The sequence below is a fragment of the Eretmochelys imbricata genome, chromosome 1 (assembly GCF_965152235.1).
Source record: "Eretmochelys imbricata isolate rEreImb1 chromosome 1, rEreImb1.hap1, whole genome shotgun sequence".
Lineage (NCBI taxonomy): Eukaryota > Metazoa > Chordata > Testudines > Cheloniidae > Eretmochelys > Eretmochelys imbricata.
Window position 1 is genome coordinate 261076598 of NC_135572.1, and position 15344 is coordinate 261091941.

The 15344-nt window shown below is 42.1% G+C and overlaps 1 protein-coding gene across 1 annotated transcript in view; it reads right to left on the minus strand.

Annotated features, from left to right (window-relative positions):
* NUAK1 (NUAK family kinase 1) overlaps positions 1 to 15344 on the minus strand; it is a 57169-nt gene that overhangs the window by 23619 nt on the left and 18206 nt on the right. Inside the window, exon 2 of the mRNA XM_077807547.1 lies at positions 3322 to 3442. Coding sequence (XP_077663673.1) covers positions 3322 to 3442 — 121 coding nt within the window. The remainder of the gene's footprint in view (positions 1 to 3321; positions 3443 to 15344) is intronic.

The following is a 15344-nucleotide window of genomic DNA, read 5'->3' on the forward strand; positions in this document are numbered from 1 at the left end:
GCATTGGGTTCATAATCTTATATTTCAGTAGGGAAAATCTTTGTTAAATAATTTCCCCGGTGTTTGCAAACAATGTGTTTACTTTTTTTAAAGTAACCTGTCCTTTTCATAAATGGAGGAACTTCTCTGTTTGTATTTACTGAAACCCGGGACAACACCCGGGACACGCAATGGAAACTCTTACACAAACACCGTACATCACCATGTAGAGACCCATGGGCCTGATCCTGTGCATAACGTTACCCCCATGAACAGTTTTACACATGTGTAAGTGTTTACAGGATTGGGCCCTATACGCTCCCCATGTTTTAACTTTTATAAAATAAAGTATTGCCAGATGGGATTTTTTTTTCACTCAGGCTACCCATGGAATAATATGTTTGCTCTCAAAGGCTTTAGATACCAAGTCCTGGAGTTTGCAAGGGGGAGAAAAGGGGGTGGAGGGCGCTTTGCTTTCTGAGTTAAAATTTATGCCCTGAAATCAGAACACTTCTGGCAAAGTCAGCTTCATCTATTCAGTCCTTTTCAAGGAATTTAAAGTCACTCAAAAGAACACTTCCCTTCCAGCTGCACTCTAAAGATTGCCAATTACAGTCCTGCTTGAGAGGATGGAATTTCTTCTGACTCAGAACTGGAGGTCTACCTCTTGCAAATAGCACATGAGATAAATTCATTTTGATTTGGGTACAAAATGTATCATTAAACCAGAAAGCCTGTTTACATGCATTTGGATTTGCTTAGCATTAAAAACCAATGGCTCATGTTTATATTGAGTTGACAAATTCAGAGGTTAATCACCTTTAGCCAACAAGGTCAAAAGGATACCAAAACATGGATCCCATTTCAGGAAAACATGTGTTTTTGTAAGTACAATTCAAAGATCTTTTAAAGATCTTCCAGACAGACAGAGCAGTACTCATTCTAGCCAGACTCCGTGCAGCCCTGCACCTCTGTTTATGGATTTTAGGGCGTTTGATGGCAGTTCAAATCGCTTCTTGAATACACACAGCAAAAGAGAAATTATAAATAGACAACATAGAACTAAAACTAACCTTTATATATATAACAATATAACTATAATCACTTTTATGGCTTATTCATGAAGATGGCTTTGTAATCTAGGCCCTGATACAGCAAGCTACAGTACCAGCCTAATCTCGAACATGGAAGTAGTCCCATTAACTTCATTGGAACCACCTCTTATTCTTAAAGTGAGACACATGAAGAGGTACCTTTCTGACTTGGGATCCTAATTATTCTGCAGTATGTAACTATTCCCCTGGTGAATATGGCTATGTCTCAGCTGGTCTGCCCTGCACTTCAGTACCCATGGTATGATGTCAGGTGTTGGAGAATATTTATTTTGGCCTCCTGGAGTTTGTGAGGCTACAGCTGCCATGCCTCTGTTCCCAGTGCCACATGATTGATTTTATAATGGATAGGATCACACTGTCCATCTGAATTCCCATTGCCCATCTCCACAGGCCATGACTGAAATACAGAGGGTCATGCCAGACTGCTTTAGTTTCTCAATAATTATTTTGTTTCAATAACAGAGTAGCTATTTCACCACGAATAGAAGCAAATGGTAATGGAATGAACACCTTGAAAACCTATAAAGACGAGAGGAAAGCTGCCTCCAGCTTCCATGTAGAAAAGAGTCACTCATGCTTAAGGAATCACAACAGAATAAACAGCATGGGATCTCACTGAGGGTAACACTGTCATGTGCCATATGCACTTTCACTGGGAAGGAAGGGGTGAAAAACCCTGAACTAAAAACCTGTCTTGGTTCTGCTGTGGGAAGAGATCATCTTCAGCTAGAGCCAAGGAACTGAGGGTTGTAGGGGAAGGTTTTGCTTCAAGGTAACTTTAAGTTATTTTCTACTTTTTAAAATCTTTCTAACTCTTTAAAATGTTTTAACTCAGTAAAATTATTTAAAGCAGAGCAGGGGACATAAGAAGGCCACTTGGTCAAAGCACTGTAGCATACCTAATTTTTTTTAGTTCCAGTGCACACTGGAAATAACTTTTGCTCCATTTGCAACCCACATGCTGACACAGCATCCCTCCCCTTTTCTGTTCCCAGATCCTGTTACGAGTTTATTCCATAAAAAGACAGATGAATTCATCTCCTTTCAAGTAAAAGAACATGCTTTTGAATAACTCAATATGTGATATTGTAACATTATTCCAAGCCGGACCTTGTTTTAATCAGTCAGATCAACTCTCAGAATGGAGTTGCCATATACCTATCATCACCTAGCCTGTACAGCGGGTGTGTAGAGTTAATACTTAGGGCCAAATTCAGGTGCCTCTTCCCAATATAAGCATGTGAGAAAAGAAGAGTGACTAAGTGGGGCAAAGCTCCCTCAACACATTTGGAGTTTGCACTCTACAGGTCCTCTGCGGCTCAATTCCTACTCAGGACCAGACAGCATGTACACTTCCGAACCTGTTTAGCTCTGGCCAGGACGTCACAGCCGAAGGAAGGAAGGAAGGAGGAGCTTCCACTAGAGGCCACTATTCTAGGCTGCCTTTTACTTCCAGCTCCTCCCCAGAGTCAGTAGCAGCCCTGGAGCCAGGAACCATAAGCTGGAGAAAGCTACCAGCCCCATTGCCATATGCTGCAGGGAAAGGAGCTAGGGAGCAGGAATGCAGAGCCAAGGGAAGGAGTTGGGACTGGACTGGGAGACAGGAGTGATGAGCTAGTGACTGGGTTGGGAGCAAGGCTTGAGAAGTCAGGGGGAAGGTGAACCTTGGATTCAGGGAGGAACGGGGCCTGGGAAGATAGCCGTCAAGAGGGGCTGGCAGCAATGAAGGAAACGGTGTGAGGAGACTAAGAATGACCAGGTGGGCTCCAAGGAAGTTAAAGCAATGAACTATGTGGGGAATGGTTGGGGGTTTCAAAGAGTTTAAGACCAGAAAGGATGATCAGATCATCTAGTTTGACTTTCTATGTGGTTGAGGGGCATGAACTGAAATTGATTTTATTTTGTTGGGGGGAGGAAATGAATTGGAGTGGGAGGGGGGAAATGAAATTGATTTTCTGGTTTGGGACAGGGAAAATTGGATGGTTTGTGTGACAGCTCTCCTCACACTTAGACAGAAGCATTTCAGCCACACATTAACAACTTCCCCCACGCAAGGAATTCCTGTGGTTGCTAGAGAGGTGGTGTACATTTGCAAAGTGGAATACGATTTGAAGGGGAATTGGTGCACAAAACTAAGAGATGGCATAAGACCTAACCTAAAAGCATATGAAAACTAGGTCTGAGACAACAAACAGTACAGATGGTGAAAAGAATCGCAGTCACTAACCTTCAAATATAGTGATGATATGAGGATGGCTGAGGGATGACATGATTTCAATCTCCCGTCTGATATGAACCATATCTTGTTCATCCTTAATTTTGTCCTTACGAATGGATTTTATTGCAACCTATAAATTCAGGAAATCGAGCATTACTCTTGGAACTGAACAGATGCAAATAATCTATTAGGAGAGTTCTGAAAATAAATACAGATGTCAGATGCTGGCCGAATGTGGAATGACCAAAACAAAGTTTTAAAATACATACCCCATGCCCCCTCCACTTCATTACAACGCGTACACTCTCATTACTGCAGTGAATCACATTAAGTTTTGAGACTTTTATTTGTACAGCTTTATCCTTCAAAAAAGGGTGGGGTTTTCAAAAGGACTCAGCATTGGCCTAAATCTGAAGTCAATGGTAAAGCCCCCCATTGATTTCAATGAGAACAGCATTTGGTCAGAGTTGATTGTTTTTGACAATCTCACACAAAAGCTTTAGCCCATTCCCCTTACAAATCCTATTAGTTTTTCAGAGAAACTTTAGGGTACCGATATTTTAGGGTACTGATAACAAAATATATTGGGCCAAGCTCACACAATAAGCACGATATTAATACAAGTTATTACATGATGAGCTACAATACAAGTCCTAAGTCCTGAGCAGGCCTAAGTAAAAAATAAAGAAATCCTTAATATTTGCAGCCACTGCCTTGAAAATCGCTCTTGTATAAATCCTGTACTTTCATGTCCTATACAGCACTTATGCAATCACTCCAAAACCATATCCTTCCTGCATCCTTCCTCAATCAGCTACCTTTCACAAGCACATCGTGTGACTGGGTATCTTTCCAAAAAGCTGGGTGGGAACAGAGGAAGTGATAGGTGAACTTGCAGCACAAATTCAGATTCAAAAAGCCCTAGCAAGTGTGTGAGTTGCCTGTGAAAGAGAGGATTTATATGAGCAAGCTCATAAATAATTGCTGAGGTCAGATCATGCTACAGAAAAAAAGCATAAATCAACAATGGGAAGACCCTGATAGGGGGAATATGCATTTTGAATAACAGCAAATGGCAACACTGACTTTATGATCACAGATACTTACCCCAAATGGTTTTTTTTATTTAAAGCCAGGGCACAAGGAATACATTATCAGCTAGTTTAAAATCAAACATTAGCCTTTTGTCTAACATCATTATTCTCCAGTGCTCCTCCAATGACCTTGTTCCTACTATGGAGACCACCCTTTTGTGGGTGAATAACACTTTTGTTATTCCACAAGCTTATTATAACATGGAACTTTCCTGAGAAAGCATTTTGCCTTGCGAAGAAGTATTTAGGTTTACAGTGCTCCAGTCTACTGTGAAACACTGTTTGCATGTATCAATAATTGGGAATGGCATTATTGGTGCCTTTTTAATTATTATGTGTAGCATCAAGGACATTGGAGGGAAAGGGAAAAATATTAAAGAATATTAACATGAACTGTGCTTAAATGGGAACTACAGAGTCCCCAAATTGGGAAGGCATCCCTATTCAGCAAAAACTTAAGCACATGCTTAATTTTAAGCATGATCCTAAATCCCTCTGAAGTCAATGGGACTTAAACTCATGCTCAACTTTAAGCATGTGCTTACATGCTATCCTGATTCAGGGCCTGAGTGAACAACAGAACACAGCAGGCAGTAAAGGATGAGGGGAGTCATATCTAAAAGCTAAACAATTCTTTTCTGCTGCTTGACCCAAACATTTGGGATCGAAGTTCGAAAAGTAACAGTGCAAAGCAACGTTTTCATCTCGGATTCACACCTTTCCAGTAAAGGTAAGAAGAAAAAGTCCTCATCAAAGATATTCCAAGCAGAGGGCTAAAGCGGCTAACACTAGCAGACATTGCATGATTTTTCTCTCTTTCAATTTTTCTGCACTTGGGCAGGCTGTAAGTGCATACCTTGTTTACAAGGAGGATGTGGGTGGCTCTTGGAGCAGCACACGCATTCCTGAAAGTAAATTTAGACACGGGTAGAAACATGCCTTTTATCAGTGGTTCTCAAACCAGGGCCGCCGCTTGTTCAGGGAGAGCCCCTGGTGGGCCGGGCTCCCACTGGCTGCGGTTCGCCGCTCCAGGCCAATGGGCGCCGCGGGAAGGGCGGCCAGCACATCCTTCAGCCTGCGCCGCTTCCCGCAGCCCCCATTGGCCTGGAGAGGCAAACCGCAGCCAGTGGGAGCCACGATCGGCCGAACTTGCAGACGCGGCAGGTAAACAAACCGGCCCGGCCCGCCAGAGGCTTTCCCTAAACAAGCGGCAGGCCTAGTTTGAGAACCATTGCCTTTTATTATAAGACAGTCTTGCACTTGGCTCTCAAGAAGAATTTAAGAAGGATTTTATTGTCAAGCATATAACAGGTAGCAAATTCTTCATGGGATGATGATTTAATTGAGGATTGGTCCTGCTTTGAGCAGGGGGTTGGACTAGATGACCGCCTGAGGTCCCTTCCAACCCTCATATTCTATGATTCTTCACCATTCTGGGTCAGGAAAGGAATAATGGCATCCAGGAGAGCATGACAGCCTGCCAGCATCCTAACTCTATACTTGACAAACAGTAAAATTAACTCTCATAATTAGTTTCTATTTTAAACATGGAAGTATATGCTTTTTATATGAAAAATACACAACAGTGGTTCAAATTATAAAATCATCGGACTGGAAGGGACTGCGAGGGGTCATCTAGTCCAGTCCCCTGCATTCATGGCAGGACTAAGTATTATGGTTGCATATAGACATTAAAATGTATCTTTGAACTTGCCTTGGAATACAGTGAGATGTGCTTCCTGTGGCTAAATTTTTCAAAAGCACGTAAGTGACTTAGAATCCTAAATCCAATTTCCAAAAGAGTCTTAGGCACTTAGGAGCCTATCTCACTGACTATCACTTTCTTTCCTAAGTGCTTGTCACTTTTGAAAATGGGAATTGGGGTCCTAAGGCTTAGGCTCTCTTGAAAATTTTACCCTGTATGTTTAAGTCTTAGACCCATTGAAGTCAATGGGAGTTTTGCCACTGACTTCTTAGGTCCAGGAGTTCACCCCATATGAGGGAAGAAACATCTCTTATGCAAATCAGTAACACAGACTTTGACTTCTTCACCTGTCCCTCAGGCTCTTTTGGTCTCAGTGACTGATACTCAGGAATACAGGGACAGCTCCTCAGCTGGTATAAATTGTTATTGCTCCACTGAAGTCAGCTGATGATCTTTTCTCAGAGTATTTATGCACATTTTGGGTCATATTCTGCAATTATTAAAGTGAGCATTAGCTTATTGGATACTACCTGTGGAGTGAGGTACTTCCCCTTAATGGGACTCTATGCATATTCCGGTACTATTCAGTGTGAGTGAGGGTGGCAGAATCTAGACTCTTATGCTAAGTAGGAATAATATTGATTAGAATTTACATATCACTTTACATGTTCAAAGTGCTGTGCAGATATTACCTAGTTAAGCCTCATAACACTCCTGAGAGATAAGAGGGTAAGATTTATTTTCCCCATTTTAACATATAATGAAACTGAGACTGAAAGGTGGCGTGCCTCTCCCAAGAACAGGTACTCCACAATGTGGATCATGACACTCATTCTGTCTCAGACATGGAAGTCTACTTTCCCGCCCAAACTGCTGTGTTAAGAGGAATGGATTGCTCAGGGAATTGGGGGATTATTAGATTCTGACACCCTCACCCACTGTGAGTTTCACTTTCCTCCATGAGGAGCTCCGCTGAGATGAATAGGGCTACTCTACATGAGTAAAGGCGTCAAAACCTGGCTCTAATAGAATAAGGAACATTTCACTTGTAGGTCATTGGATCAAATACAGCCTAGGTTGATAATGATTGAATACTGTTGCCATCTGACAGGTTTCAGAGTAACACCCGTGTTAGTCTGTATTCGCAAAAAGAAAAGGAGTACTTGTGGCACCTTAGAGACTAACCAATTTATTTGAGCATAAGCTTTCGTGAGCTACAGCTCCACAGTATGCATCCGATGAAGTGAGCTGTAGCTCACGAAAGCTTATGCTCAAATAAATTGGTTAGTCTCTAAGGTGCCACAAGTACTCCTTTTCTTGTTACCATCTGATGTCTGTTTGGTGTCCTATACAAGTATGGTTGTCTGCCCAATTCCAAGTGGATAGACTCAATATCACAAAGACTAGCAATCTTGTCAGCAATCTCATCTTAAAGACCAAGTATTGACTGGGCGTGGACACGGATCTTTCCCCCACAGAGGCAGTATCCCAAGTCGAGACTGCACACTTCAGACTTACAGTGTTCAGAAGGTTATATTGACATCCATGGCGTTGCTTTTTTGTGGATAGAGAAAACTTCAGTCTCCAAAACTGTCACTTTCACCAGCACCAAATTCACACAGATAGGATCAGATCGTCAGCTGGTATGAACTGGCACAGTTCCACTGACTTGAAAGAATCAACACAGATGAGGATCTGGCCCAATATCTTTCAGTTCTATTGTTTTTGAAGTATTTCATTGCAACATGTTCAATGGTTTCTCTTAAGTGCCATGATGGCATTTTAGGAAATTATAGTATATGTCACTGTTTTGGTCTCAGTGAACAAAACAAGATCTCTATCTGCTTGTTACAGTATCAAAATGTAAAACATGTCTTTTCTAAGCACTCTAAATGCTGCTAACGGATTTCTGTTTATGAAATTTATTTTACACAAAAATACGTTCAGGAAAAAAGCAGCTTTTCTAAAATGTGTTTATTCTTTTAGCATTAGAGGTATTGTAGGCTGCATTTGTCAGAATCTTAATTATAGGACTGATGCCAGAGACTGTACATGAAGAACCTGAAAAACTTAGGCCTAAGAAGTTATTATCTTAATTGAAAAATACATTTTAAAAAGCACTTATTTGTTCATCCTGCAGATGCCTTTCTTTGAAAGCAACAGATCTATTCTGTTCATCATCACAACATGTTAAGTGTCAAAGTACATGAAATTTGGCAGGATAAAATACAATATGCATTTTATGCCAACCTTATCAACAGGACAACCCAGTTCTAGTTCTGACTGCAGAAGTGTGATTAGCCCCTATGGTAATCCCAGAAAACGGTACATGATTCTTACCACACTTTTTGTTTGTGTTTTGCTGATTTTAAAACATTTCTAGCTTTATAGCTCAGGATATGTAATTATGGTATTTTTGGTAACTTTACTATCAGAGCAGTTTAATTTTTCCCAGCCTCCTGAACTGATGAGATGTGTTGGGTAACTAAGAACCCTAGTTGCAGACACAATAACATATCTGGTTTGTAATAGAGAGATACAAAGTCTTTCATTCCTATGTCACAGGTTCAAGATCAATAGAGACAAAGGCCCTGATCTTGCAAACACTTAAGCACATGGTCAGGGCCGTCCCTAGGGGAGTACGGGGCCCGGGAAGGAAGTGACGAATCTGTCACTTCCGGGGCTGACCCGGCACTTCTGGGACCGACTGCGCCAGCCAATCGCACCAGCCCGTGGGGCCCCCCAAAGCGCAGAGTCGGAGCAGTCACCTCAATTCGCCATACACAAGGGACAGCTCTGCATATGGCTATCTTTATGCACGTAAGTGCTCCCACTGACTTCAGTGGAACTATTCACAAGTGCAAAGTTAAGCATGTGCATTTCCAGAACTGGGTCCAAAAGCAGTTGCCACAAGATGGCTTTTTTGGGGACCACAGTAGGATGATTTGGTCTTAGTTCATTTCCTAGAGGACAGGTGTCCGTTGCACATATGCACACAAAAGGATCACAAGTAGCACTAACTAGAATCTTTGTTAGTCACACACTGAGGCCAAGGATTATATGAGCATAGAATCTGAACTTTCCTTTCAGTCCTACAATTGGTCAGGATTGAGTTCATTTGTGGGGAGGAGCTGGAAAAATCCCCCCCCCCCCCCCCCGCATTCTGAGGATAGCCAGAAGTAAACAGAATAAATCCTGCACTCTTCAGAAACACAAAGTAACAACAGAGACAAAAACATCTAACCAACGGTGAACCTTTTTTCAGGGAAGTAGCTAACTCCAATTTTAAGTGTTAATAATTTGCCCACTCTTTGCTGATCTACTGACAGGAAAAGAAAATGTATCTAAAAGTATAACTTTAAAGTAGAAACTTCTGCACTGTGGCGGTCTACAAGATAACCCCGCATTTGGAAATGAAGCTTTCAATTATAAAAATACCACAACACCCCACTTTACTGTTTAAACATTTTGGGTTAGATTGTCACTAACCCCCACATGGCCCTGCAAGGAAATACAGTCCCCTCAACAGTCTGGTGCAATTGTGCCACCAGCGATCACATCATGACACTGGGTCCTGTCACCGATTGTTCCCTCTCCAATAAACAAGAAGGCAAAGATGGGGCAGAGCCATGGCAGCACTCCTCCAAGCAATGGCTAGCAAAGTTGGATGGGCATGAAGTGTGGGGAAGAAAGTTACTCCCTTTGCAGGCCTACAATAAATTACCTGTCTGAGTTTGCTGGAAAGAGGATTTATACTCACTCTCTGGGCCTGCCTGGAGGGATGATGGAGAATTTCCCAAGTATGTTTCATACTTATTTGGCTTTTGTTTGTTGCAAATACTTTGTATCGAGTTATATTTCATAGATGGTTCATGATAGTTACAAAGGTTTCTGTACGTTCAGTGCTATCTTCATGAGAAATGTTTCACTTTTTCCAGACTTCTGGGCAAAGCAAAATGGATGGAATTTTCCATAAAGATACAGTAAAAGCGTTGTGCACAGCAAAATATGACATATTATAAACACTTGGTAAAGAGTACAAGTAGGTAGTAGGTGTCCACCTCCTGGGCACTCATTGGTTTGTGGGACCAATCTGGCCATCAGGTTATTGGCAGGTGAGGGTGGAGAAAAAGCTGTAGAGACTTAATCTTGAACAATAAAGCTATATTTTCCTGAAAGAATCAAACATTTCCTTTTGGCTGTTTCTAACTGATTTTTAAAGACAATGTGCCAAATTCTGACACATTCCCCATTGGGATTGCAAGAATGTAAACAGAGGCAGAATTTGCCCTATGGCATAGATTTATAAATTTTTAAGGCCAGCAGGAGCCATTATGATTATGTAGCCTGTCCTCCTTCATAACAGGCCATAGAATCTCCCCCCGTAATTTCTGTAGATAATATGTGTTTTCTTATCAGCCAAACTTATCTTCTATTCTGTAGAATATTTTTGTGTTTGAAAAATAAACAAAGAAAGATCCATCTGTGTGCTCACAAGCTGTTCCATTTCATTGTGGAGGCTGGGAATTTTAAGCTGATTCAACCTCTTAGGCGTCCCAGTTAGGCTGTGGAGCAAATTCCAATTTATTACTGCAACAGCATTCTAAGAGTGCAGGGGAAATGACATCAGGGAGAGAATGCAATCCCCTGAGGGAGGAAGACCAACTACTGTCACTAGGAAATATGTTAAAAATGCAGCTTAAAAGGGTTATTTAAAGCAGAATAGGGTTTGCTTCTTTTTTGGGGTCTGTGGGTGGGTGGGCGGTGTTTTAAAGTATACACTGGCCACCACTTCCTCAAATCTGTGATCAGAGGGGGATCATCACTGTGTGATGGGAAGTAGTCAGGTCCAGCCAGTTCTGTGGCTCTGTTTCCCCTCCTCTGGACTTCATGGAAGATGTAGGTCAAGAGCCAGTGCTGACTGCCAGATGCTGGGACTGGGTGACAGGGGATGGATCACTTGATGATTGCCCTGTTCTGTTCATTCCCTTGGAAGCCCCTGGCATTGACCACTGTCAGATGCCAGGATACTGGGCTAGTTTACTTCTGGGGGAATTCTGTGCTACTGCGCGTGTGCATAATTAATGAGCTATGCATATTTTTAAGTTTTTGCGCACAAAAAAGCTTCTGCCGAAATGTTGCTGCAGTTCTGCCTTTTGCCCACCAGAGGTGATACACCGCAGCAGCAGCTCCCAGCCAGCTAGGGAAGAGAAAAGGCCTGCCCTCTACTCAGCTCCTGTCAGGCCAGGCCAGGAGACAGGGGCTACTGGGTGACAGACAGTGTGGGGCTGCTGGGGGGTCGGACAGGGGCTCATAAGGGCTAGTGGGGGAGGACAAACTGGGACAGGAGCTGAAAGGGAATGGAGGCACAGGGCCACAGTGGGGAGGGAGGTGCAGGGCCACATGGTGATTGGGGAGAGGGTTCAGAGCTACACAGGGACAGAAGGTGTCTGAGCGGGGGCACAGAAACTCATGGGGACAGGGAGAAGGGGGACAGGGACACATAGGGACAGGGGAGTGGCTGGGTGGGAGTACTAAGTTGGACCATTGGTCTGACCCAGCATGGCCGTTCTTATGTTCTGTGTGTGGAGTTATAGATTGGGTGGACCAAATGCAAGGAGGTGGACCAGGAGCAGAGCCAGTGTGTGTGGGAGGGGGAGGGAGGAGGAGACATGTTCCTCCCCCAGCCCCCTGGAGCTTAGTCAGAAAAAATAATAAAGGTTGGGACTGTATTATATTTTTCATGGAGCCTCCCCCCGCTCCCCCCCAGGGAAGCTGCAGTCGATTGGGGTGGAAGGGGCCCTTGCAAGTGTGATTCCATTGGAGTTGCTCTGCCAGGGTCCAGGGAGGCACCAGGGATCAGAGCTAGGTAAAGGGCTTTTTTGGATCTGCTAGGTTTGGGGGCAGATCCCTTGGGTTATTCCATGGGGAAGGTGAACAATCAGGAAAGAACTCCACAAGGGCATCCTTGTGGAGATCTCCTCTCCTAGAGCCCCCTCCTGTGTGTCTTCCCAAACTCCTGGGCCATACTCCTGCTCTTAGCCAGAGATGCAGAAGTACAGCTCTCTTGGCAATCTGACTTCAAGCCATATTCAATATAAACGAAAAACTGTTTTACAAGAGGCTTCTGCAGAGACACAGAAACCATTTCATGTGCTGAGTGGAAAGTCGGATAAAAAGACATTATATGATTTGCTGTAAAATTAGTGCCTGGCCTTGTACGTTGGACAGATACATCTCCGAGTGTTCTCCTTTTGCAGGGCAGAGAGAGTGAGGCCATCACAGTACCATCATCTTGGAGTCTGTTACTTTTCAGATCCTGCAAGCTAAATCATCTCCATGGAGATTACCGCCTGGGAGACAATCATGCAGCAAAATCCTAATTAATTATTTATAAGCTACCCAACTCTATTGTTTAGCAGATTGGCAAACTGTGTCATAATCAGGGAAGTTGCTTAAATTCTTTCCTCTAAGCAAGCAATGGTGCAATCTGTACCCAATGGAACCCTGCTGATTTAAACCTCAGGGCTTTTGCTTTTTTTTTTTTTTTTTTTATTTGCGTGTTTGTTCATGTCATTACATGGATGTTTCCAAAGACGAATGCTGTTGTTTGAGAGCCAGCAGCTGCATCAACAATCCCAGAAGGGCAAGCATGCACGTGCCAATCAAAGGTTATGTAGGCACCTTTGATTTCTCTCTCTTAAAAGGTGAGGTAACTTTTACAGAAACCTCATTCAGTATGGTAAAAACAGAACATCTGTAACCATCTGCTTCAATCTTCTACATCCCAATGTGTCATATAAAAAGATTCTATTTTCCAAATCTGAAGCTGATTTACGGCTACCATATCTCCGCCTGTCGAGAAACTCTCTCTTGCTCAGGCACTGGAAGTCCTGGGTCTAGATGATAAATGTCAAATCAAAATTTTTTTTGCATAAGATGAGACATTGTGTGCCTGTGCCTTTAGAGAGAGCCAGGATACTTTTATCTGTGTTTTACTTCTTCGTTTCCAATTTTGTTGGCTGTAAATGCCATTATCATATCATGAGTGGTGACTCAGCAATAGAAGAGGAATTGTGACTCACAAATATTAGGTTGATTTTCATTGCCTTTATCATGCCTCTTTTATTCACAGACTCAAAAAACTGCCTGTGTAAGTAACCAGGTATACTGAACACTAGAAGCAATCAGACCAAGAGATTTATGCTATACATTTACAAAGTGGGTGACAGGAGGCATATTGTGCAACACCCTTCCTCCCCTTCTGCCCTCATCCTTGTCCATGGTACATGTTAACAGGATTTATGTGCGTATTTCCTGAGTAATGCCCTGCTGGAAAATTTACATCCCTTCATTGTTTGGTACCTGTTGTCCTCAGTCTGCTGTGTAAATGCTGCTTGGCATATTTTTACTGTGCATTCTCGAATAAAATTCCCTGGACAGACCCATTCTTTTGGCATTCGGAAGGAGCCCTGCCTTGTCTTTTCATTATTTCTAACTGGAAATGACAGCTCTGCATCAACCATTTCAAGATTGATTTACCCTCAGAAATAAAAGGCAATTCATCTGGTCTGGCATAAATCTTCTTCCCAACAGGACTTAAAATATGGGTTAGCAGTTTGATTACTCGTGTTCCATCCCTATGTAGTGGATCTTGGAAAAGGGTGTCCGGAGGGCTCAGTCAACAAGCAGTAAAACCTTCTATTTCTAGATTATTGCTGGTTCAAATCCAGCCTAAATCAGTTACCATCTGATAGCTCTTAAATTTGGTAGTCTCAATCCAGTTGCCACAGAAGACTTCACATCCCAAAACCAACATATAAATTGATGGACCTTACAACTCTAAAGAAAGCCACCTTCCCCCAAAAAGTATTATTTTAAATATGGCAATAATACACTTCTATATTGTAGTAGTTATGTTCAAAAGAAAGAATAAATATATCATAAACATTCTTAGGACTGAAGTGTTATCCAATTTTTCAAATGTTGGATCAACATTAATCCGTCCTCTCGATATCCACCCATGTTATATCAGTTATAGTATACCACTGCAGTTCCAGAAACACTCCACTCTGGCACAGTCAACAGTGAAGCAAGTTTGCCGTGGTACCTACAGAAGACACAGTTCCTGCCATTTTCCTTTTTTTCCCTTGAACTCTGTAATACCCATCCCACCTCATTCACAAAGACTCCGTCTCCCCAAGAGGGAGTGGTGGAGAGCAATGACAGTTCAGGAACTGGGGAAGTTACTTTCTCTAAGTGTAATTGTGTGGGGAGCTACTGAAGAGCAGAGATCCAACATTACCTGTGCCGTCTTTAGTGAGGAAGGTGTGAGCTGACAGGGGCGATAACTCAAGGTAGGTGCCCTGGAGCTGATGACTGTAAGATGAATTCTGAAGCCTAGTTTCCTAATAAAAACGGCTGGATTTTTTTTTTTAAATGAATTCTTACATTAGCTGGAATGAAACCTGTACCTGTTGCCAAGACCTGTCAGAACATCCAAAAATGCTACTTCTAATACCTAAAACCTTGTGCACTCCAGCCTGAAAAAAAGTCATATGCTATACTTCCTAAGGAGATTAGTTTAAAAAAAATGAGTTTGAAGTTTTATATCCAGTTGTTTTTAGGCTGAGAATGGACAAAATAACAGAACAATTTCTAAAAAGTGAATAACCACCTCATTTCCATAGTCTCATAACTCAAAAACATCCTGTTCAACTACCTTCAAACTTTCAAAGAAAGTTCACCTCTGGACACGTGAAAGCCTTGTAAAAAAGATGGGGGGAGAGGGTTTGGTTTTTTTTTCTGGTAAGCACCATAGGTCCGTAATTGGAATTAAAATAAAAACTGTCTTACAACCTTAATGACACAGTCACTACTCCTTAAGAAATGTTAACCAATACTGAATGCCATTTTCATTGAAAGGATAAAAACTGCATTTATATTAACTTCTGGTGAAGTTGCCAAGCAAATGTTTATTTTTGGCTTCCACATTTACTAAAGCCAAACGCAACAAGGAATTGGGATTCCACAATGTCTAACTGCTTTCCTTCCAGGTTACAATTTTGTTGGAACAAAAAAAAGCTGACTTTACTTATAAGTAGGAAAAAAACCTAGTAGCATCTGTTTCAATGTCTGTTTATATCATAGTTTGAATAAGGTTACAATTGTGAAATCTTTGTTATTGATCAGCTTCCAAACACAGCACAGCACCATCCAGAACATGTGCAAGG